The 24,561-nt window shown below is 35.6% G+C and overlaps 1 protein-coding gene across 1 annotated transcript; it reads right to left on the reverse strand.

Moving 5' to 3' along the window:
* Positions 1-1,517: 1,517 nt before the first annotated feature.
* On the reverse strand, positions 1,518-13,523 carry LOC139688344 (sorting and assembly machinery component 50 homolog A). The gene is made up of 10 exons (XM_071585856.1): positions 13,330-13,523; positions 13,203-13,253; positions 13,022-13,123; positions 12,821-12,937; positions 12,480-12,691; positions 12,296-12,401; positions 11,889-12,158; positions 11,599-11,760; positions 6,461-6,593; positions 1,518-2,024 (listed from the first exon to the last, which is right to left on the reverse strand). The coding sequence occupies exons 1-10, from the start codon at positions 13,348-13,350 to the stop codon at positions 1,861-1,863; spliced, it is 1,338 nt and encodes a 445-aa protein (XP_071441957.1). The 5' UTR covers positions 13,351-13,523; the 3' UTR covers positions 1,518-1,860.
* Between the last annotated feature and the right edge of the window lie 11,038 nt (positions 13,524-24,561).

Consider the following 24,561-nt stretch of genomic DNA (forward strand, 5'->3'; position numbering starts at 1 on the left):
TAAAAAGCCTAACTGCCAAGGGCTTCCAAGGGTACTTTAAACAGTGGAAAAGAAGATGGAATAAGTGCATAGCAACGAATGGAGAGTACTTTGAAAGGGACAAAATCGATTTGAACTAAATTTTGCAAAATAAAGTTTTTATGGCCTCAGTTCGCGTATTTATTGGACAGGGTAGTATGTTGTGTCATAAGCATTCAATTTATTTCATTCACATTGGAGGGTTCAGAGTTCAAAGCCAGGTAATAAACATGGTCACCAGTACACCAAAATTGTACCATTTTCCATTCACATTAGGAAAGCATATGCTGAATAGGGTATAGAACTGGCTTCCTTGCGCTATAGGATTCTGGACATAGTACCCAGAGATCTCTGTGCTTACTATCAAACATTTTTGAGTTGATGACCTATTTTTTCCCTAAGAATCCCACCCAATAATTTTGCATACACCAGTCAAGGATTAGAGCATATACCTTGAGTATATGCTCCAGTTAAAACGGCCATGATGCAATGGTCATAATGCAAAATGTTCAATATACCTGGCGACAAAGGCAACTTTTCTATTTTTTTAATTGAAAGTTTTCATTGCTGGCAACTACTTTGACATTGTCAACTGGAAAGTTGGCAAAATGATCCAAAATACTCTTTTAGAACGTGTGACAATTCTGAATATTATTTCACAATATTTTGAGCAAATAACAGGCCATTTCTTTTGATTCATGATGCCCTGAGGATTGGAAGTTTTCCTTCAACTCAGAAATTTTTCTATGCCGTTTCACTACGGATTCACGAGTTGGTAATTTTTTAAGCAACTTGACATCACCATATTCATTAAATTAAAAAATTATTCCAAAATAAGATTTCTTTTATTAGCCTGAAAAAATAAAAGACCATCCTTTTATTATAATTTGTACAAGCCTTTGTTTGGGCAAACACATGCTCTCACTACAATTTGTATTATGCATTGGAGATCAAAGTCTACAAGTCCAAATAAAATTTTAACATGGAATTCTCTATACTTGGTTAAAGGTTTTGAGGAACTAAAATATACTGGCTTGGGTAGAGATTAGATATTTTCCAATTCCAAGTTTTCAAGGTTGATTAATACTACTTGGTAGACGTCCACACTTTAAAGAATTATGGAAATGCAAGTGATTAAATTTGTCATAATGAACATAAAACATTTCCATCAAGTAACATCAGTACAATTTTTTATACCTCAAGGCTGGTGGATTTTACATTGTTTTACAACATAACATTCCAACATTCCTTTATGGAACTAATTTTCTTTTCTACAATATGTGCGACTAAACATGCAGAATTTACTTTACATAAGTGGGCAGCATGATTTGCAAGCATTATCACTATACTAAGCATAAAGATTATATGACCACAGGTAGCAGTAAACAATTTTATTTCTATGGCCAACTAGTTTGCCAGTAAAAAAAATGTTAATTTTTAAGTAATTCTAGGTTATTTCCCAGTTAGAGTATATGTCATAAGGAACTTAATGGAATAAATTGAAGAATAAATTAATTTTATTGGTAACAAATATTACATGGCCTTTGTAACAATCACTATCATGGCATGACTTTACATGGTATTTATCCATTTTTAAAGGCATGGGCACTGGCTTTTTTTTAGTTACTGCTACAATTGGGTGATGTTTGATGAATATTTTTTTTAACCAAACACTTAGAATGTTACACGAAGAAAGATTTTGGGAATGTAACAAAAGTAGCTTTCTTCATTTCTTTCGCCTCTAATGGCAATGATAAAATCAGTGTTCTCATGTCTAGCCAGTGCGCAGAAGTACTTTCATGCATCTATAGTTTCACTATAACCTCTTGATGGTTCAGCCACTCACAGAAATGACAATCCTACCCCAAGTTGAACACCAGGACACACATGATCATACTTTTGAGCAAGGACAGGAACACAATAATTAAGTTCGACCCGAGCAATTTGACCTAACCTAAGTGCTATCCCAATGCCATATGCCAATCTTATGTTTTGAAAATAGTCCTCTGAAAATCAGAAAAAGTAAACATTAAATTCCATCCAGTATCAACAATAAATACAGGACACAATAATCAATCAATATATCTCTATACAATTCTACAAATTTATCAGAGACAATAATCAATCAATATATCTCTCTATACAATTCTACAAATTTATCAGAGGATTTACTCCTCCCATTGTGGCACAGACAACATATATTGCTGTTTTATATTAAGTGATAAAACTGAAAGATAGTGCACACCACTACTGTTACCCAGTGTGGTGGCCATGGAGTGATGGGGTCACATTAAAAACACTAAGCAGGAAGGCAACGGAAATCACCTTTATTATTATTCCCAAGATTTCTATGATGACGGTTAAGAGGATTTCAGTCCAGGGAACTACAGGACTTGGCTCAATAAGCCGTGTGACATGCCTGACAGTGGGGGAGGAAAGGCTTCTGTGGTTGTCATCACACAAAATCCTTGCGAAGCAAAACTGACAGCAGCGTCACAGAAGATGCAAAAAAAGACCGAATATTTAGAATAGGAACTTAGAATGTTAGGGCAATGTTGAGGAGTAGAAAATTAGAGCATATAAATGAGAGATACAGAGAGGAAATATGGATGTTTTAGGGTGGTGCAAAGTTAGATGGAAAGACAGCAGACGTTACTGGAGTGATATTTATAGAGTAATAAAGAGCGAAGGAGACGAGGGCCAAGGAGGGGTGGCATTAATATTGCAAAAAGGTAGGATGAATCATTGTTAACATAGAGCAAGCAACAGATGGAATATTACTAGAAGAGGAAAAAGCAGAACCAACTAACTTCAATATTTAGGAATACATGCTACCACGCAACCATTGAGAGGAAGAAGTAGATAAGATATATGAACAGTTAGGACATAATCACGGATATTCCTGGAGGGAAACATTTGATAGTGATGGGCGATTGAAATGCAATGGTAAACAAAGAAAGAGATGGTGATGAGGTGGGGGATTACATTTTAGGTACAAGGAATGGCCACGGGGAGAAAGCACTTGAGTTCTGCATGTAATGATAAACCCCTGAGACTGGGGTTTATCATTACCAACACTTGTTTTAGATGCCACAAAAGGCGTAGGTATACATGGAAAATGATGGGGGACTCAAGAAGGTACAAGCTGAACTATATTATGGTAAGGCACAGATTTAGGAACAGCATTATCAATTTGCACAGTTTCCCGGGAGCAGATGCTCTGATAACAATTTGGTATTTTTGAAGTGTTGCATTATGATTCAAAAGGGTAAAGCAGGGAAGGCAGTTTAGGAAATAGAACATTACAGCACTAACTGGATTGAAAAGGAAGGAGTATCAGCAGGCTGTAGAGAAAATTGTAAGTGAATAAAGGGTGCTGGTTACTATAGAGGAAAAATAAGAATACATCAACGAAGGGGTATCGAAAGCCACAAAAGGAACTATGGGAACTGTTGACAAGAAAAGGAGAAGGAAACCATGGGTTACGGAAAAGATGATAAGAAAAACAGATGGAAAGGAAATGGAAGAATGTAAATACAGAATCAGGAAGAAGGAAGTATAAAGAGTTGAAATATGAATTGACACAGTAATGAATACAGCAAAAGAAGTGGGGTGGAAGATGCAGTACAGAGATCTAAAAAGTTTGCAGAGGAATGGCAAAATTTGTGCGGTATACCAGAAGGTTAAAACACTAATGGGAAATAAATTAGTTGAACCAGAAAATATTCAAGATAGATGGAAGGAAGTTATAGAATAACTGTACGGTAAATTCATTAGGCCAGCAAGGTAAGACATACAGAGAGAATATGTCATGGATGAGGATAGATTAGATAGAGAGAAATGCCAGCCCTGGTGGCGGTGTGGTAACATCCTCGCCTGCCAACCCAGAGGTTGCAGGTTTGATTCCCACCTAGTTCCGTTTTCTTACATCTAGGGGTTTGGGTGTTTGCATTTGTTTCTATTTGTTATATATATAATTGTTAAATGTAAAGACCCAAGTACTGTTTTCAGATTAATGCAAAATAAATAGCTTAGGTCCAGGCTTACTTGATAGTGAGATAGAAAGGGCATTAAGAGAAATGAAATCAAACAAGGCCGTGGTGGTAGAATACGTTCCAGAGGCACTACTTAATGGTTTAGGAAAATGTGGGAGGAAGAGTCTTTATGGGCTAATTCGTTGCATTAATGTGGAAAAAATTTCGCTGGAAGACTTGAGACATGAGATCAGTGTTAGTTCCTATTTCAAACAAAATAAAAGCTACATCATGTGAGAACTACAGAAAAATAAGTTTGATTTCGTATGCAGCTCAAGTGGTTTTCAGGATCACCAATAAGAGGATGGAGAAAGAGCAAATGAATACTTAGGAGGCGATCAGTTTGGTTCAGAAAGAGTAGAGGCATGCATGTTTGCAACAGCAGTAACGAGGTCACTAAGAAAGAGGACCATAGAATACAATTCAGGATGCATTTGTCATTTGTCTGTTTCATTGATTTTGAAAAGGCATACGATTAAGTGACTTGGAAAATTAATGAATGTTTTGCGGAAAATAGGAGTAGATTGGAGGAATAGGAGACTTAACCACACCCTGTACATGTTTCAGACTGCTCAGGTGCAAGTGGGGGAATGAGAATCTGGATGGGCAGTATTAGGAAGAGTAGTATGACAAGGATGTCCATTATCACCTGTGCTGTTCTATGTATATGAGGAGGAAATTGCTACAGAGTCATGGGAATAACTGGAGGTAGGAATTAACATCACAGGGGAACTGATTTTATCTGATAGGTTTGCTGATGATCAAGCCTTAGTTTGTCATTCTGCTAAGGGATTGCAAGTATTGCTGGGTGCATTGGAAAGCCAGTTCAATAAATATAGCATGAGAATAAATGTAAGCAAAATGTAGATTATGCAGGTTTTCAAAAAGAGAAAGGCTGAGTTAAAAATCAAAATAGAAATCATAACCTAGAGCAGGTGGAACAGTTTACCAATCTCAGAAGTGCTCTGGATCAAAATGATAACAGTAGAACGTACTTAAGACAGAGAGTTGCATTAGGCAAAGAAGAACAATTGAACCGGTACATTGAGTAAGGATGCTAAGAACAGGCTTGTTAAAACTTTGATATGGAGCATAGTAATGTACGATGTGGAAACATTGTCATTGAATCAAGATGATAGGCATAGATGGAAGGACTGAAATAAAGGTGTGGAGGATGGAGAAGGTCAAGTGGACAGAAAGGTAAAGAAATGAGGTGTTACTCATTATGGGGGAGGAGAGAGGATGGCTGGGAGAAATCCAAAAGAGGCAGGAAAGATGAATGCAGAGTATTTTGATTGGCAGTGGGATGTTGAAGACTGTGGTAGAGAGGAGAATGTTAGGCAAACAAGGAGGTTGCAGGAATAGAAGGATGTTGGAGGGAATGAAGGGAAGAAGTAAACACCCTGAGTTGGAATGGGGTTTATTGTATCATAGGATGTTGGGCTATGTTTGTCATGAAAAACAAGGAAATTGTCACTGTACCATTTGGAAGCTTGTGTCAATTGAAACCTACCATAACCGGTAGATTACCTATAGTAATAATGTACATTCATTTTCAACAAATTTAGATAATGGATTCAAATTTCTGTTGGTAAATCTTACATTTTAGCATAGGAGGAAAAAATTTTATACCAATTTTTAATTTGACAAGCATCACATAAATTGTTAAACTGAGCTTCATGCTGTGCCAGAGAAAAATTGCACAAACACCAAAGAATTTCTTATTCATTTGGATGCAATACTAATCAAATAAAATTGTGGTAAGAAGTAATGGATCTCCTTTAAGGGGTATTTCCAAAGAGTTTATCCATCTTTATTAAGGCAGTTTAACCCTATCTTTTTAAACAAAGTACTTACTGAAGTATTCTATAAACCCTTCTTCAACATAACCAGTAAAACTCATACCATTAAGGATATATTTAATTTTAGGGTTCACCTTCGTAAACAAAAGTTGGTCATTTTGAATCCACTTACCTAGGGATCTCAAAGTATACCTTAAAGTTCCCATTTAAATACAACAAGAAATTCAGAAACAATGAATTAAAAAATCAGATAAATTAGAAAAAGTAGTTAATCAATTAATTGATACCTCCCATCAATTAATATCCCTTGACTGACACTCTCCATCAATAAATTGTGAAAATAAAGATCAGCTCTCCTAAGCAAGAACTATATTCACAATTTCTAAAGAGATACTATAAAATGTTATATCACATTAACAGAAAACAATATCGAAATTATGCTGACAACAATTTCAGATAAAAATAAAGAGACCTGATTAATTATTAGGTGTTTTCATTTTTTGAGCAGCTTATTTTCTTATGAGCATCACTTATGCTTTGGCACACAAGAAGCATACCATACATATAATTTGGATTTACTTCAAACGAAACCAGCATGATACTTACTGTAATTACTACTGCTTGCACAGATGTTTCCAGCATTTACAAATATGTGTGTTCGAAAGAGATCACCAAATCCTCCCCCACCAGGGCGAAATGGAAGAGGGCTAAAAATATGTAATCCTCCAGCCCAAAATACCTGTAAAATAATTATATTCATAAAAAATTTTTTCAACAGGTAACTATCACAAGAGCTAGTGACAAATGACATGGGTATTGGGAGAATCAAAGTTATTCTGTCACACGAGATGAACACTTGTACTTTAACAATTAATGTTCAAACTCTGCAAAATTGTGATTCCAATCTTTTAAAAAAGAAGAGATGAGGTAGAATATTTATTTCAAATTGAAGAAAATTAATTCACAGCTGAATTAATATTAAAATTATCAATTACACTGCTCAACGTGCTTTTTTGCATCTAAAAAATTATTATATTATGTAATTATTTTTCCTCAAATTTTTAAATAAGCTTATAATTATTATCTATTAAAAAACCATAAACATAGGATTAAACCTGAAGAACTGTTAGGCAGGTGATGGTTGAGGTTCACCCAGTATTAAGCCCGACGGCATGTGAAATTCACAAATCAGGGTAGGGGGGCCTGTTCCTTTCCCTGTGCCAGTTATGTTTCCTAAGAAGATTTAGTACCTGACAAATCACACAGCTTGGATGGAGCTGAGGGTGCAGAGAGGCATGCCCAGGAATTGAACCCCGGCCCTCTGATCATTAGTCTAACACTCTACCCCTGGACTACAACATCCCCTTTATTATCTACCTGTATTACCCAAAATTCAATCAGGGTTTCAATTTTGTTTCATTCACTAATGACGTCAACAGACTACAAAATGTATCTATTCCACAGACATGTTAGTTTATGGTATATTTTCTCTTATCAATTAATGGCTCATATCATTACAGTACTATCATCTGTTTCAACTAATTAACATACCCCTGTAACTACCTATGCTACATGTCATCTACAAAGTGATTTTCACACTTTCACATATTTAATCAATGAGCACAATGAAATGATGATATTCCTGAACATTGTGCTCATCTTGCTATCACAAGTCCTGAAATTTCCTTTTCATTAATTTTTTTTTCATCTAGAAAATGTGAAAATAACCCAGATGCATTTATTGAGTTTGCAATATGGCATAATAAATGACTAAATCTCCTAAATGACAATATTCAATTATTTTTTGGACATCGCTCATATGACGATATGACGGTTAGAGTATGCCAGGCATTGGCAGCACAGCCAGGTTGTGGTGATCAATACAAGGGCATATTCTCTGCCTGATAACCCACACTTTGGCAGATGCAAATGTATGAGAATGACATTTACACTATGCCTAAACAGATAATTATATATGCTATCGGAGTTTGCATAACCTTTTGTTTGCACAGACAATGAAAAGCATTTTTTTATTTTACCTTGCTTAGAGAAATGACAGATACAGATTACTTTATTTCTTTTCACAGTCTTTCACACCAACAGAAACCTGTATTGATTCCCAATTCCTCTTTCAACCAAATGCTACTTTTGAGGATTCTATTCCTATACTTGCCCAAATTTAAGCCCTTTATTAAAAATGAAGGACCTTCACCAAAAGCAAACCTTTTTCGATACCTCAAGTGCAATCTCTTACATTTCCTTAGGAATTATCGAATGTCCCTAGCACATAAATCCATATCCTTCATTCCTTATGGACAAAATTAAAAATATCTCATTTCCAGCTTTCCAGAAAACTTCTTGTTAATAATTTATTGCACATATACTCTGCCATCACCTATCAAACAGACCTTTGGATTGATAACTCTGGTTATGGTTTACTATTATATCCTTGCATTTATTTTATATATGAGCCTTTGCAATTCTACGAATACGTATCATTAGCCTCGTATTTATTCGCATCTGTAATATATATATACATTGTTTCACATCTACTCTCCTTCCACTTTGGCTTCTAATAACCATAATTGTTGCGTCTATTTGAGCATTTTTATTCACGACTCTCAGTTCCATACTGACAGTCATTCATACGAAGCAAGCCTTCACTAAGGCACAGGTAAGGACTTCTATATGAGAGTTGCAAGGCTCCCTTTTTCTGTGGGAGTCTACATGAAAATAGCAAAGGTCAGCCCAGAGTTTGCTTCATTTTGGCAGCTCAAACAGAGGAAGTCTTCAAATGCAAAGGAAGCTTTTTTCCACTGTCGATATGACATTAGATCATAGCAAAGGCAACCTTAGATAGGTGACTCTCGGTACAGGACTCAGTCCACTCCTTCCAAACTTTTGATGCAAAATGGTTATACTTTGAATAAGAAATCTCCCCTTCAAACCCCTTGACCCTTCAAAATAGTAGTGTTCCCTCAGATTAGAAGTTAAAAAATCAGAATGATGAAAAAGTGTGAAATGCTATTTATTAAATGGGAAATATTTCATGCCCACTGCAGAACCCAGGTGCATATCTGTGGGTGCTTAATGTTTGTGAAAAAAATTATTCCTATTATACAGCATTAACCTAACATGGCGTTGTTATTAAAAGTACGAGGCATATTCATGAAGTAAGGGCCGTTTGCTTATATTTAAATATTGGGGCTTCAGAACACAGTTTTACTCCTGCAGCGCCATCTACTGATTCATTGAGAAGCTATAGCAGCATTTGTTTTGTTTCAGAAGTCATTTGCTTGTCCGTGCATGCAAACAATAATGTCCATGACAATCGTTCATACTGCCAGCTGTGAAGTGCGTTCTGTCATATGATTCTTGTATACAAAAGGATTGTCAGCTGCTGAAATTCATCAGGAGTTATGCCTAGTGTATGGACCTACCGTTATGAGTTGGTGCCGTGATTTCAAAAATGGACGAACAAATGTCCATGACAAAGAGCGAAGTGGCAGGCCCAGTATTCTGACCAATAAAATTGTTTCGCAAGCGGAACAAAAACTGCAATGTGATCGTCGATTGATGATTAATGGCCTTGCTAAACAATGTCCTCAACTTGGACGCACTACTGTCTACAATATTGTCACGGAAAACCTCGGATACCACAAATTGTATGCAAGGTGGGTACCAAAAATGCTCACCGACCACCACAAAGAGCAAAGAATGTCCAGTGGACGAGAGTTTTTTGACTTTGACCCCACACCGTACAGTCCTGACCTTGCACCTAGCGACTACTTCCTCTTCTTGCACTTGAAACAGTGGCTCGGTGGACGCTTTGAAACCGAAGAGGAACTCAAGACCTGCGTTGTCAATTGGTTCCACTCTCAGGTGGCCAGCTTCTATGCAGCGGGTTAAAGAGGCTGGAGCAGTGGTACGAAAAATGCTTGGAAGTGAACGGCAATTATGTAGAGAAGTGAAGCAGGTTTGCAGCTAACAAACAGTCCTAATAAAATGTGTTTCATATGAGTATATTTTTTCCTGTGATCAAATGGCCCTCACTTCATGAGCATGAGCAGTCAGGTTTCTCTCCACCCTTCCTCCATTTCCTGAACATCCTACCCTTACCAAATTACCCACCTATCCCTTCTGGCACAAATGATCTATGCTGTTGGTTGCATCAACTAATTACTACTACTTCATGGGCACAAGAATGGCTGAACAACCTAATTAGTATTTCATTCGATTCACATACTTTTATGACTCATTTCTTACCCCCTCTCTCCAATTTTTTTTACCAAAAACCTTCCTAAATAATTAGTAATCATTTCTGCATTATTTTTATCCATGAATAGACGATCTTAAATTAATATGAACATTTCCATTTACCAAATAACTGAACAAAACCTTATCTGAGAAGTGATATTTAAGAAACTTCAAAATTAATAACTGACTAACTTTAAAATTTCCAATTTTGTCCTAAGAGCTTAAAAAACTCTAGAAATAAGTGGCCATAATGCTAACCTGAATTATTTACTTAATGTAGATTGCATCTGTAGACTGTTATTCCATATGAGCCAATATATATATTTTAATGCATGCATGGACAAATTCTTGTGCATGTAAGGCTGGTGTCCTAAACCTCGTGCATACGCCCTTGCGGTAGATTGTGGCATATACAGTAAATGTAACTGAATCAACTTAAATATTTTAATTTAACCTCTCTACCTGGTATTAGCTTTCAGAATTTGCAGTATTTGAGGATGGTTAACAACAATCTATTAGAAACAAATTTTCAAATATGCGTTTACACTAATTTAATCTATACTTCAGTTCTAATTGACATGCATAAGTATCAAAGGATTACAGTGCGATCCAAAATGGAATGTTACCAAATAGAACAACATTATGTTTCACTTTTCATAATTCAAAATACTCATTGGCATAGAAGTTTATTTATTCACATTATATTGTGACCTATGTTTCTTCATTAAATGCATCTGCAGATGGCAAATGATATCATCTATGCAGAGTATGGACAATTGTACCTAAAACATTATATACTACTGCATCTTGCTATTATCCTTTAGCTTACCTAATTATTTTAATGACTCGACTATAATAATCTATAAACAGTCATTTTGGCTTGTGAAGCAGTTAACCGAAGGATTAAATGATAGTATGATGGATACATACTAATGTACAGAAATAGAGGTGTGAGATTTCATTTCATTTTCCAGATTGGATATAACCAAAAGGTATTACATTATTCAGACCATACATGTGGTATTCCCATTTTAAAAACCAAAATGGAAGCAATAAATCAAAAATTGTACTTGAATTTAATATATTGTTGGTATACAAAGGAAATCATTTAATATAACCTTTGTTTCACTGGCCAAAAGAATTTCAATTTGTTTCTTTATTAGCAACCTTATTTTTGGGCAAAGTATTGCTTACGAATGCTGCCTAGTAATGCTTAATGAACCTACATTGATGTAAGAAAAAAATTAGTTCAAACAATTGAATCCCTTGACTCTGCAGACTAAATTCAAAGAGCCAGTTGTGATGCTGAGTTAACATTTTCACATCTGGTATTTCAATTAGATAACTGCAGCAGCGTTTTCCTTTGTTCTCAGTCATAAATGAAGTTTTTTTTCGCCATAACTAACTAGACACAAAATATTACAAGTTACAATACAGACTTAAGTATTACTTAAAGTTTAATTGCAACATTTAAGAAAAGAACCAACCTCCCCTCCGAGAGAATTCCCTTGATCACGTGGTCCAGCTCCTCTCCAATCAAAACCTCTTATTGACAAAGGCCCTCCAAGATAAAACCTGTCACATATCTTGGATGTTTTGTTATTGCTAAGATTTTTGAGCATTCCACACTGAAAAGTTGACTGTAACACCTGCAAAAAAGTGAGAAATAATAATCAACAAATATCATTAACAATTAATATATTTCTGTAAAAACAGAGAGAAATGTGACAAATAAGACAAAACACTATATCAATATAATCTTAGGGATTCAACGCACCACATCAGATGTCAAGGATCTATTGTTTTGGTACTGAAACTCATTCTTCAGGAAGCCAATGTCCCCTCCCAGCCCTGCAAATTCTTGAACCAATTTAAACTTGGTCCCGGATGATGGAAAAACAGTACCATCCCTTTGGTCAGACACTGCTATGTGTCGAATTGATGATTTTAATGAATGTCCACTTTGCTCACGCACAAGGAAGGATGTTGAGCGGGTTAAGCAGTCTAGTTCACGCCATGACCCTTCCCACTGGATGTTATGTCGAAGCTGCCAATGAAAAGCAGGAGCAGGCAAGGATTGTAAAGGTCGATATAAATTTTCAAATGGTTCATTTATTCACTCATATAAAACTGAGAAAATATAAAACATTCACTGTGAACGTTGGTAGGCTAACAATTACATACTGAGGACTTAGAGTTGAATCCAAGGTCCAATAACAAGCCTCTTTCAACAAGTTTGTAACCTGATGGAATCCATTCGGTCCCTTGTTGAAATAAGGAAGCAGAAAACCTAATAAGAAATTGTTAAATTAATTAGCTTGGCACAACAAATGTTAGCATATGGGATATTGAAATTAACAATACAAACCCTGCATTTTGTAAAATTCGGAGTGGTTTATAAAAGGTAGTACTGAGGCCAACCGTTCGATTCCAACCTCGGCTATATTCAGCAGTAAGTTTCTCGCCGCGTCCAAGCATATTAGGTGCTTTTAATTCTACAACTAATGACCCTTCATTGTTTCCCATTAGAGTTTTAACTGATCCGGTAATCCTTTTCAACTCTTTCACTTGAAAAACCACCTGAAAAAGATAGCCATTATAGAGAGAAACGTGAGATGACACGATGCGAAAGTACTAAGGGTACTTAATCTGAAGTTATGAATAAATTACTAGATAAATTAAATCAGAAGAGATTGGGCAATAACCTACCTCCAACCCATCTGGGGTTGAATCCGGCCCATCACTGGTATCAATTAAAATTCCAACTTTGCTGAAACACTCTAATGCTTCTAATTTGCTTCGGACTTTATGCGCGCCCAAAAGAACCTTAAATTAATACAAGAAAAGTATAACCATATAAATATATACCAATTCACTTGTTTTGACTTAACTTCGGCATTACACATTTACCTCTTGAAAATCCTGTGCTTGAAAGAGTTCTCGCACCTTATCAGTAAGTAAATCATCTTTCGTTCTTCCCAAACCTTCAATTTTTACTTTGTCCACTCGAGCCTAGTGAAAAACATTACCTCAACATAAAAAAATTCGTAAACCATAAAATAGCTTGCTATATTAAGTAGAAATCACCAACCTTGACGCTGTCTAAATTAAATCGTTGTCCCTGTGAAGGAGCTTGATAATCCTGATAAAATAAAACTTGTATTGCAATAAAAATGTAAGTAAATAAACCATAACCATTCCCCGAAATTGGATCATACCTTAGCATGGACTAGCCCCATCGTCCAATAACGCCGATTTTCCAAATTACGGGCGAAAATTAACTATTCATTACATTTGTAATTATAATGTTAAACTACTTCCGCAAGCTACTTTACTATCATCTATGAAAATTTTGTGTAATAGACAATTTTGATGAATTTGCACAGGGACTCAAATTAGTTGTTGAATTGGAGTCACTTGAAGGGTTTATATTATTTTCAGTCGATGAAAAAGGTATATCACACAAATGTTTACTCATTTTATAATTTTAAAATAATAAATAATTATTTATAAATGTTTAAACTAAATCTTCCCTGAAAAGTCTTTTGTGTCATAACAGACCAGTTGTATCTTATTGTAGGGCGCCAAAACATATATCTTTTATGTGGGTTACGTCATGTCCAAATATTTCTCTGTTGGCTAGCAAGTTTTGCCATGCGTAATTCCAAATAACTTTTGGGTCACCTTTTCGGCATGCATTCTATTTTATTGCTGTCTTGAACTATTGATCTTTCGCACGTATCATTATCTTAAAAAAATGACTGTACAGCCATGCGTATTTGTAATAGCATATACGCCGGTTCACGTTAAATGATAACAGTAAACATGTGGTACCTAATGTGTGAAGGGAAAATGACTATATGTGGTAATTATTTTACTCTGTAATTAAAGTTAGGACTATAAAACATTCCTTTCAAAATTAATTTATTCTTTTTGTTTACTTCGGGCTGCTAACCCTGCGCCCCTGTGACAACACCCTGCGCACCCAGGATCTACCGGTATTTCATGCTCAATAATGCGCGAGTTTTAATCACGGAAGACTAAATATCCAATAGATGTCCAATGAATAATCAAAATATACCCATTGTATATAATTTGTGTGTATTTGAGAATTATATAATAATAATACTTTTTTCATTTTGAAAAAATGGTACGACCATATTAAATGACAATGTAAATAATACTAAGTATACAAATATTAAGTCTTAAATGTGATGAAGATTGTTACAAAGAATTCATCCAATGAGTAAAGTGGGTGAGCAAGTAACCAGGTATATACTCTATTCTTGAAATTCTGGATACAGTCCAATTCCAACATTTGGCAGATGGTTACACAGTCGCATTTTTTTATTGTGAAATGTGTTGTAGGTTGATGACTATCTACAGTAAGTAGTATTTAGATTCACTCTACCTCTCGTAGCTATGGATGTGACATCTTAATTGGAAAATGTCTAGGCTAACTTTCACATGAATCAGAGCCTTAAAGATATATAAACTAAACACAGTCATAATTCCAGGCCTAATAAAAAAAGGTTTGTAGAAATTACGTGGTGGTATATTAGCAAGAGAGCGAATAGCTCACTTTTGCACTAGCAAAATTTGTTTAACATGTGGGGACTGACCCCTTAACTCAACACCATAATTCAAATGACATTGGAAGAAGGCATGGTTAAGTGTTAAACAATACTAATTTGAAATGAGAAAATTGAGCTTTCTTGACTTATAAACTGCTTTACTCAGTTTATTACAGATCTAACTGAAGTGGGTCTCCCAGTTAAGTTTTTTATCACTATAAATTCCTAGTATTTTAGCAGTTTCAATATCAGTTATTTTATGACTGTAAGACTGCATACAGTATGCTGAATTTATGCGTATCAATGGCTGGATATACATCATGTAGTGGACATACAATGAATATCTAGCACTAGTGCATTGAAAAATTAAATTTGTTAAAATGCACTTATCTCTTATTTCATTGTAAAATTTTTATAACAATAATTTTTCAAAACATTGTCTTAAACAAATGTAGAATCTAGATGATATAGATGAAGCCATTCTGCTGAATAAACAGGGTGTATACAATATATATTCATTCTATCTCATCTGTATATCCAATTGATATCCAGCCTGGAGATATGTAACATATGGACTTGTTCTGTGCGATGAGTACTAACCGCCTTGCTGTGTTGACTGGTTCCAATTTTTGTGCGCAAGGCACTGGTTGAAAGTCATTAATCATAATAATGTAGTAATAAATTAATAAAGTCTTCATGCACATATGATTAGGGTGCTTCAGAAAAATTATAATTACCATGACTTGAAAAACCATCATATATGTTTATTAGACCTAAATTAAGCATAGATAAATTGATGAGTTAGGATGATGAGTTCAGGTAAGATGGTATAGCCTATCCTATATTCCCTTCACATCTTACCAATAGATGTTGTTCCACCGGTCCTGAAAATTTCTTCTTTCAATTGTTCTCTAACCTAATAACCCCTTCATCTAATTATTCCATAGACCATTCCACCTTAGCTTCTAAGTATACTTTTCCTCTCTAAACCTTTGGAAGTAGTATATTCCTTCCTCATGTAGCAACTCTAAGCCTTCAGCCTTCATTTTTCTTAAACACTTGTACCAAAAATCGTAACAATATTTATGCATTTCCCAATATTTTCTCATGTATGAGAGATTAGCCCAAGGAGTAAAAGAATTAGCATTGGCCTGGGAAGAATGTTTTTGATTTACTGATTTACTCAAGGAAAATACCTGCAATGTACAAAAGCATACCAAACATTTTTCAAAATGAATGATAAGATATGCATATTAAATAGTTGAGATGTATACATGTATTACAGGCACATAGTGGGAATGGCCAAAAAATAGCACCTAAATTAAAAGAAAAACTTATTTTGTCATTGTTGCCAATGCTTATCACAGTTGAGAAAAAGTAGTTTTTATGGAAACTCTAAACATAGACATATTTTAAAATACATGTTACAGACTTCATGAAGTTACATATAACTTATCGTAACCCTCTTCATTCATTAAACTCTTTATAAAATTGAATCAATGTAGCTCATAAAATATTCATAGTGCATTTAGCTTGAATAATAGATGTGCATATTACCTTCATTGCCTAAGTTTCATGAGGGTCTTATAAAAGAACAATATACTTTTGTAGTGAATTAGTATCACTCAAAGTAGGTATAAGTGCACAAAGTGATGCCAACTTACTTCAAAAATATTTTGTTTTCTGAGAACCCCTTGTGGAATGTGAATTTATCTTTTCAAAAAAGTTGGATATTTAGTAGTTCTATTAGTTTAATTCTTCAAGTTGGCTAATCAACTTTTAGTAGTGAAGTCAGTGAGTATTAATTTAATTCCCAAAAAATGTCGTGGACATCATTGCCCTGCATTATCATTAATTCCCTTTTTATAATGCAGCACTTACAACATGTATAAATGCCATTTTTTGTGGAATTAACTGCTTGAAAGTTTAAAAAAAATAAATGTCAATTCTGCATCTATGTCAAGTTATTTTCTTCTCTTGTATTTTATAAATTAATCTTTAATAAATGTGATCCATGGGTATGAACTTAATGATTGCTGTGCTACATGTACACTTACTTTGCTGTTGGCAGTCTATATAAAATGTATAGAAGTATTATCTTATAAGATATCTTCAATTGGGGTTCTTGCAAATGTCCAACTCTCTGAAACCTTTGTTCCAAATCATCAAAAACTACTGCTGAAACATTCCTAAATATAGCCAGAAAATCAATAATATTACCTTATGGCACCCTATGGGATGCCAATTTCTTTGCTATAATGAGCCTGCTCTCAGTATTGGAGAACTTAGATTATATGATAGCTTTGAAGCTTTCACCAATCGAAGGGGCAGATAAAATTTCTTAAATAATACGAGGGTCATCCGGAAAGTAGTACCCGTTCGTGAAATAAAGACACAAAAGTAAATATTAACAAACATAAAAAATTTTATTTGAAAGAGGATACTTTAAACTACTTCTCAACATAATCTCCAAGCAAATTAAGGCATTTGTCATAACGTGTGACAAGTTTCTGTATTCCTGCTGCATAGTCCTTCGCCGCCAGCTCATTGAGATACGCGAGGGACCCATCTTGCACAAATTTTTGCATAATGCAGATGGTGTTTAACTATTTCATGAACAATTGTTCGAGAAACATTGGGAAAATGCTCACAGATGTCATCAATTGTGACGCGCCGATCGTTCCTCACGAATTCGTCAACTGAGCTCACCAGTTGGTCTGTAATGACAGACGGTCTCCCCGAACGCTCATCGTCGTGTGTGTTCCCCCTCCCCATGTTGAAGTTGCGACACCACCGCCGAACAGACGACTCGTCCATTACATTGTCTCCATACACCTCCTTTAATTGGCGATGAATATCACATGGGCGAACGTTTCTTGCATTGAGGAATTTAATCACTGCCCTCACTTCACAACTGGCGGCGTTCTCAATTTTTTTAAACATTGTAAACAATCACAGAAACAACACAGGCAATGCTAGCGTCACGCAACTTGGCTCAGAGAAGGCAGACAAGCCACTGAAGCTATCTGACCTCGTCCAGTGGCTACTCGCGTCGTCAGCACTTCATGCGGCACGAACGGGTACTACTTTCCGGATGACCCTCGTAGATAAGTTATGCCAAAAACACAAAATTCAAAAATTTGGAACTGTAAATATTAACTGAAAATAATGACATTTGTCTCATCCACAGTTTCCTTAGTAAAAAGTGGGTGTCAAAATATAAGGATTTTGTGTATTATTTGCCTTATGGAAATTGAGAGAGAATGGAAAGGCAGGTCGATCTGCTCTTAGGAATAGTTCATGAGATATGTGCATCAGCTCTATTAATATTTCAGGATGTTGTTCGACTGTTTTGTCCACAGTAGGAGAAATGATTATCTCAACGACAGATCTTGATGAGTTAAATACATAAGGATGATTAGGAAAACAAATCACAATATCCTTCTTCTCTGGAGATGCCACAGTGGTACGCCATTGTTAAGCCACTAGTTATTAATGCAAACACCATTCTCCTGACCTCAGTTCCATTTGAATGTTTCTTTTCATATGGAGGCCACATGAATGAGATCCCACTAGAGGAAAATGAATTAAGGAACTTTTGGGAAGCTTCAATTTAAAATTGTTATACCCTAAATTATTACCCTACCATTCCTCCTGATGAAGTGTATTTTGTATGTGGTGCAGAAATTTGAATCCAACTCACTGATTTCTATTAAATCCCATTGTAAGATGGAGGAGAGGGAGTAGTGGTTGAAAAAGGCTGCAAAGGTCTAGCGTAGATTGCTGGTGAAACATTTATATCTGTATTTTCAAATGCTAAATGCAAACTGAAGCTACCACCTGTCATACCTGAGACTACAGCTACAGCATATTGCTATTGTAGTTGATTGAAAAGTTGCAAAATTTTCTTCATTCAATCCTCAGTCAAAACAACAAAATGGGCAGAAACATAGAGATAAAAATGGGCTTTATCTAGTATAAATGAAATATTCACTTTGTTCCCAAGTAAATACTAATGCCTTTGGTAGGAAATATCCAAGAAAAGCTACAAAGAATTTTTCCATTCCTGCATATCTTATCATTGTATTCTATCTACCTAGATATTCATATTTCTCTACTTACTTCAGTTTTTATTTCCATCTAAATCCATATCTCATCTGCCATCTCTACTTTTATTTCTTGGGGCTCTGGTTCATACCTACCAATTATGTTATAACACATGATTTTCTTTGCTTCTTAAATTTACCATGTGTCACCATATCATGAATTGAGAATCACTTCTCATGAAATTAGGATAATTTGGTGATGCCAGCCAAGAAAGGCATTACATTCACAATGGCTTGAGCACTCTGCAAAACCAAACTTTGCAGATATGGACGTAGTATTCTTACTTTGGGTCATTGATTTAATTCTCTTATTGCAACATGTATGGTAGCTTGTTATATCAATCAGCTCTTCAAATTTGCTTTAAGAAAAAGAGTTTTGTGTAAAGAACTGCCCATAGCTCATTTTTGTCGTGACTATTTAGCTTAGAAATGGAAGGCCCAGCCCAACAGAAGTTATTAGCGATTCTTAGGATGATATATGGATATTGAAACGTCAATTTTTAATTTTGAGCTGAGTGAATTATGAGAAAGGCAGCCTTGAAGTATGTTGATCATAATAGTTCAAGAATAATGGATCTGGTGACCCAAAACCCACTTGTTAATAAGGTAACCAAAGCATCATATTAGTTCATTGTATTTAGCATAACTTTTTTGGTCATACATTTATTCATCTATTCCTCCTTCCCCTTCCTCATGATATTCTGGATAAATATTAATGAAATTTTGTGAAGTCATGCTAAATTCAAAAAAGGAATGATTTATTAGTTTAAAATTTTCAGAGAAATAGTAAATAATTATCTTTTGCACTTTTCATTTTTGGACTTTTTTCTTGTCTTTGTACCCAACTAAATATTTCAGGTTATGGACTTAAGTTCATTATCGTGGAGTGTTCATTATATACTTTTAAATGTGAAATTATTACTGAAAAGAGAGAGAGAGAATGCTCATGATATATGGCTTAGATGTTTGGGACATTGAAACAAAGGTGACCTTAAAATTTTTAGACTGTCATTTAGTGAATGAAGTGCATTTATTGTTGGGCTAAGAAATCCATTTGTTAGCCTTTTGATAATGCCGAAAAGTTTTTGCACCCATTTGGTGGTTTAATTTTTTCTGACATTTGTGATCTATTCAATTCACTCTTTCAAGTAATAGTTTTGCGATTTTTCTTTTTTCATGGGTTGCTTAGTTAGAAGAAGAGACTGAGCTAAACCTTGTTGAGTTCATGAAGCTTTTGAAAACCCTGCTAGATGATAGAGTAAAGAAAATTAGAGGTCACACTAATGGGCAATTCTCATCAATGCCTATGAAAACTTTACAGAAAGAAGAGCTTACAACTACAGTATACTGTGGCTAGCTCATTGTAACAGAATTGGATTAGCGAAAGGATTATTAGGATACTGTTGGATTGATTGTATACATTTACATGTATTTTAAATTTGTTGAAACAGGCCTACCCAAGAGTTTGTAGGGAGAGGAAATTCTATGTATGTTCGACTAATAAACTCAACAGATGTCCCACAAGAGCTAACCAAAATATCCCTCCTGCAACACATTGATTGATATGAAGAAAATGATACGAGGTCTGTTGGGAAAGGATCCAGCCATGCAGTATTTTGAGAAAAATAGCCTACCTTGAATGATATTTAGCCTCCTTCAAAGTACTCCCCTTAGGACCTCATACGTACCCTTATCCCAGTACCTGTTCCACTTTTCAAAACAACCGGCGAAGTCCCTCTTTGGAATGGTTTATAAGTTGCCTCATCGCATTCTCTTTTATCTCATCAACGTCAAGAATTTCATGCTGCAGTTGCAAGGGACTTGCCCCAAGTCACAAACAATGACCCAGGTTTTCTAAAAAGGTCATAACTGGATATGAGTCATGGGTCAATAGATATGAACCTGGAACCAAAGCCCAGTCTTCCCAATAGTCAGTTGATGAGACAAAGAAGAATGTGATGAGGCAGTTGACAACCATTCTGAAAAAGGATTTTACCGATTGTTTTGAATAGCAGAAGAGAAACTGGGATAAGTATGTGAGATCCTAAGGGGAGCACTTCGAAGGGGACGAAGGCCTCCTTGGTCTAGGTAGGCTATTTTTCTCAAAATATTACATAGCTGGATCCTTTCCAGGCATCTCATATACCCAAGGTGAGGGTCTTTGAAAGTGAGGCAGAGACTGTAAAATTACCTAAAACCGCTAAGTTAATCAGCTCAAGCCAATCTGATTATTCAAGGTGATTATTTGCTATGATGGAGGAGGCTACCAGTTGTGGAACCCCTCAGAAGGCAAGACTGTAACTGCAAGTAAAGTTGCTTTTAATGAATATATTCTAAATGATTGAGGAGGCGGAAATTATTTATTTTAGGACTGATCAGTCATTAGTGGATGAAAACCATAAGAAATAAGAAGATACTAAAATGGAAAAGATTGCAATCGATATGAGAACTTAATAACGTTTTAACCAGATGTAAGAGAGCTACAAGTCAACGTGAATTTTTAAATGAATATGAGCTGTTCACAATATAATATCTTCTGACTAATGTTCAATATTCAAAACATATGGTGAAGCTGTCTGCTTACTCGTAGAAGGTTAGAAGAAAGATATTTAAAAAAAGTGCTGGGATGATATCAAAAGATGAAAACATGATTACCTGTAGGAAGCATGATCATTGATAGAAAATGGACCTTCTGCACAAAATAAGATGGATCTAAAAAGGTAAGAATAGTTGCTAGATGATTTCAACAAAAGAATTGAGGAACAGATGAGCCTGTTAATGAGCCAGTTGGCCAAATGTCAACAGTAAGGACATTAATTGCACATTTAGTTCAGAAAAGTAAGTCACTCACTTGAATAGATACCCTAATGTATTTTTGAATAGTATGTGCATGTGGAGACACTAGAAGAAGATGACGAGAACAGTTTGGTTTTAAGGCTAAATAAGATGCTCCATAGACTAAATAATGCTCCAAAGTGGTGGAACCATTGGTTTAATAAGTTTGTTTGGATCAAAAAATTTAAAATATCAGGCCATGAATGCTGTTTATATTGTAGTGAATCAGTGTAGATGACAGTTTTTGTCGATTATACTCTAATTGCAGGTGATAAATGTGACAGAAAAAGTCTAAGTGAGTCAATTTTTGTTGGTAATCTGGCATTATGTTTTTAAAAATAAATTGCATAGCATTATCTCCCGCAGAATCTGAATGAGTCGCTGCTGCAGCTTCAGTACAAGAGCTATATATTTGAATTTTTGATTATACATGGAGTAGTTTAAAAATTTGCTGGTAAAACTGCTTTGCGCATGGGTATTCCAAGTGCAGTCATAACTGCACAAGATATCAAAAATATTCAGAAGGAAAACACGTTAATTTTTGTGAATATTTTATTTAAATCTAATTGATGAAAGGAGTAATGGGTATTAAATATATAACTTGGTTGGGCAAGGTGGCTGACATGTTAACGAAACCGTCGCGCGTATAACAATTTCTTAAGAGGAGGTATCTTTAAAAACTGAATGAATTTGATTTGTTTGTTTTTCAATGCTTTAAATTTTTAACTGCTTCACACATTGTGATTATTAAAGTGAAAGTATGAGTATTGATTAATTAGAATGTCTGTCCCAAAAGAAGGAGGCCTTATCTTCTCTCGGATAGACGGACGGACGGGAAGCGATTTTTCTTGTTGGGTTCGAGGAGGGGAGTTTTAGCAAAGGCTGGAGGCCGGTAGCAGGTGACTCCCAGCCTTTGCGAAGTGTGGATCGTTCTCATGCAAAACCTTTATCACGTGACCTCATTACGCTCCATCATGAACCGGTTAATGGGACAGCGCTGCGCCATCAAATTTTGCGTGAAACTGGGCACAACCGGGAAAGAGACTCATGATATGCTCAAGGCAGCTTATGGTGATAATACCATAGGTAGATCAGATGCTTTTGAGTGGCACAAGTTATTTGCGGTGGGTAGAGAAGATTTTAAAGACGTCGAAAGTCCAGGACGCCCTAAAAGTGTGACGAAAATCTCGCAAGAGTGAAGGATTTGTTGGACAGTGATCGCAGATTAAGTGTTAGCATGGTTTCTGCTGAACATGGCATCCCTATAAGTGCGGTGCATCGACCTGTGACCAAAAACATGGGAATAAGAAAGGTTTGTGCGAAGTTGGTGCCACGAGTTCTCTCAGACAAACAAAAGGAAACTCACACGCAGATCTGCCAAGAGCTTCTTGACCATGCCTCAGCCACACTACAGCGCTGACGTTGCCCCACCAGAATTTTTCCTCTTCCCCCACCTCAAATGCGTGCTGAAAGGACGTCTACACGGTTCGGTGGAAGCGTTACAACAAGCCGTGACGAGTGAGCTTAGCAGCATTCCGGGTGCCGCCTTCCAAAAGGTGTACGAGGCGTGGAAAACCCACTGGCAGTGGCGTGTGGACGCACAAAGGTGCTTCTTGGAAGACTTTTGAGTGAATGAATCAATTCTGGCAATACTTTGTGTTTAAATCGACTCAGTCCTACTAGTTTTGGCTAAGTCCTTGTATAAGTGGTTTTTACATATTTATTTTTTTGGCTGAAAAATTAATTATTTGATTCAAAGAGGAATGTTAGCTATGGTTTTGTTTCAAAAGCATACATATATAGGTGGCAGAAATAGTATTGTGCTGCATATAAGAAATTAAATTTTCGAAATTAAGACATTTTCATTAAAAAGTTGATGTGAACATGCGACTGGATGGAGTTAATGAACTTTCCTCTCGTTCTTGTACCCAACCAAGTACATCAGATAGTACCTCTCCTGATGATTATGGCATTAAAAACTGTAGTACTGACAGTGTGATTATGAGCAAGTGTAAACTAGTGGGTACATTTATTCATTTTTGGGGATCCAGTACCATACACATAAATTAACACATGATGTGCCACATTTTTTGAGCGAAGTTATTTAATTTTTTAATTGATTATTATTCTTAGAGAATGCAAAAATTTTTATAATATAGATAAACCATATTATTGGCAGACATTTGGAATGATTATATTTAAAAAAATTGAGTTATCAAAAATAAATTTTTAATTTCAAGTTTCAATTATCCATGCAATTATATATTCACTTGAATGCAATACATGTATTTGTACGAGTAATGAAGCGTGATTATTTTTTAGATTGCTCTTTTCCATTCAAAACTCACACATAAATGCATTTAATTATTCCTTGGATTCATTTTGTTGGTGCTCCCATCATTTTGCAATTAAGCCCCAAAGTTAATGCCCTCAAATTAATTTAACTGAAAAGAATTGCGCTTTCATCAAGCATAAAATTATTCACATTTTGCTACAAAACACGGTAGCCGTGGGAGTTTGTTTTTCGCCCACATCACTTTCTCCCGCTATGAGACAATTAGTGGTCCCCTTAGCGTCTTTCGTTTGGAGTAAACTATTACGACACTAGGTTTCTCCCCAATTTTCTTTCTTCCTTGTCTTCCATTCCCATCCTTATACCCCTCCTCTCTGCCCGTCCCCAGCCTGCCGAAAGGGAATGATACTTACCTTGTCAATCGATTCAGCATCAATTTCATGTGTTCAAAGGTAGCATACCCCTCCTATTTTGGACCTGAAATCAATTAATTCCGTCATATAGATATCTGGACGAAAACGTATTGAATATTAACACCTAGAAAATATTTATCGCATGCATTTATAGACGCAGGTTCGGCTGCAATGAATGTGAAGTAACGTGGCTGCGTATTTTTTCCAACGCATATTTACCATTCTTCTA

This window comes from Hetaerina americana, unplaced genomic scaffold, assembly GCF_022747635.1.
Source record: "Hetaerina americana unplaced genomic scaffold, ioHetAmer1.1.p SCAF_2, whole genome shotgun sequence".
NCBI lineage: Eukaryota > Metazoa > Arthropoda > Insecta > Odonata > Calopterygidae > Hetaerina > Hetaerina americana.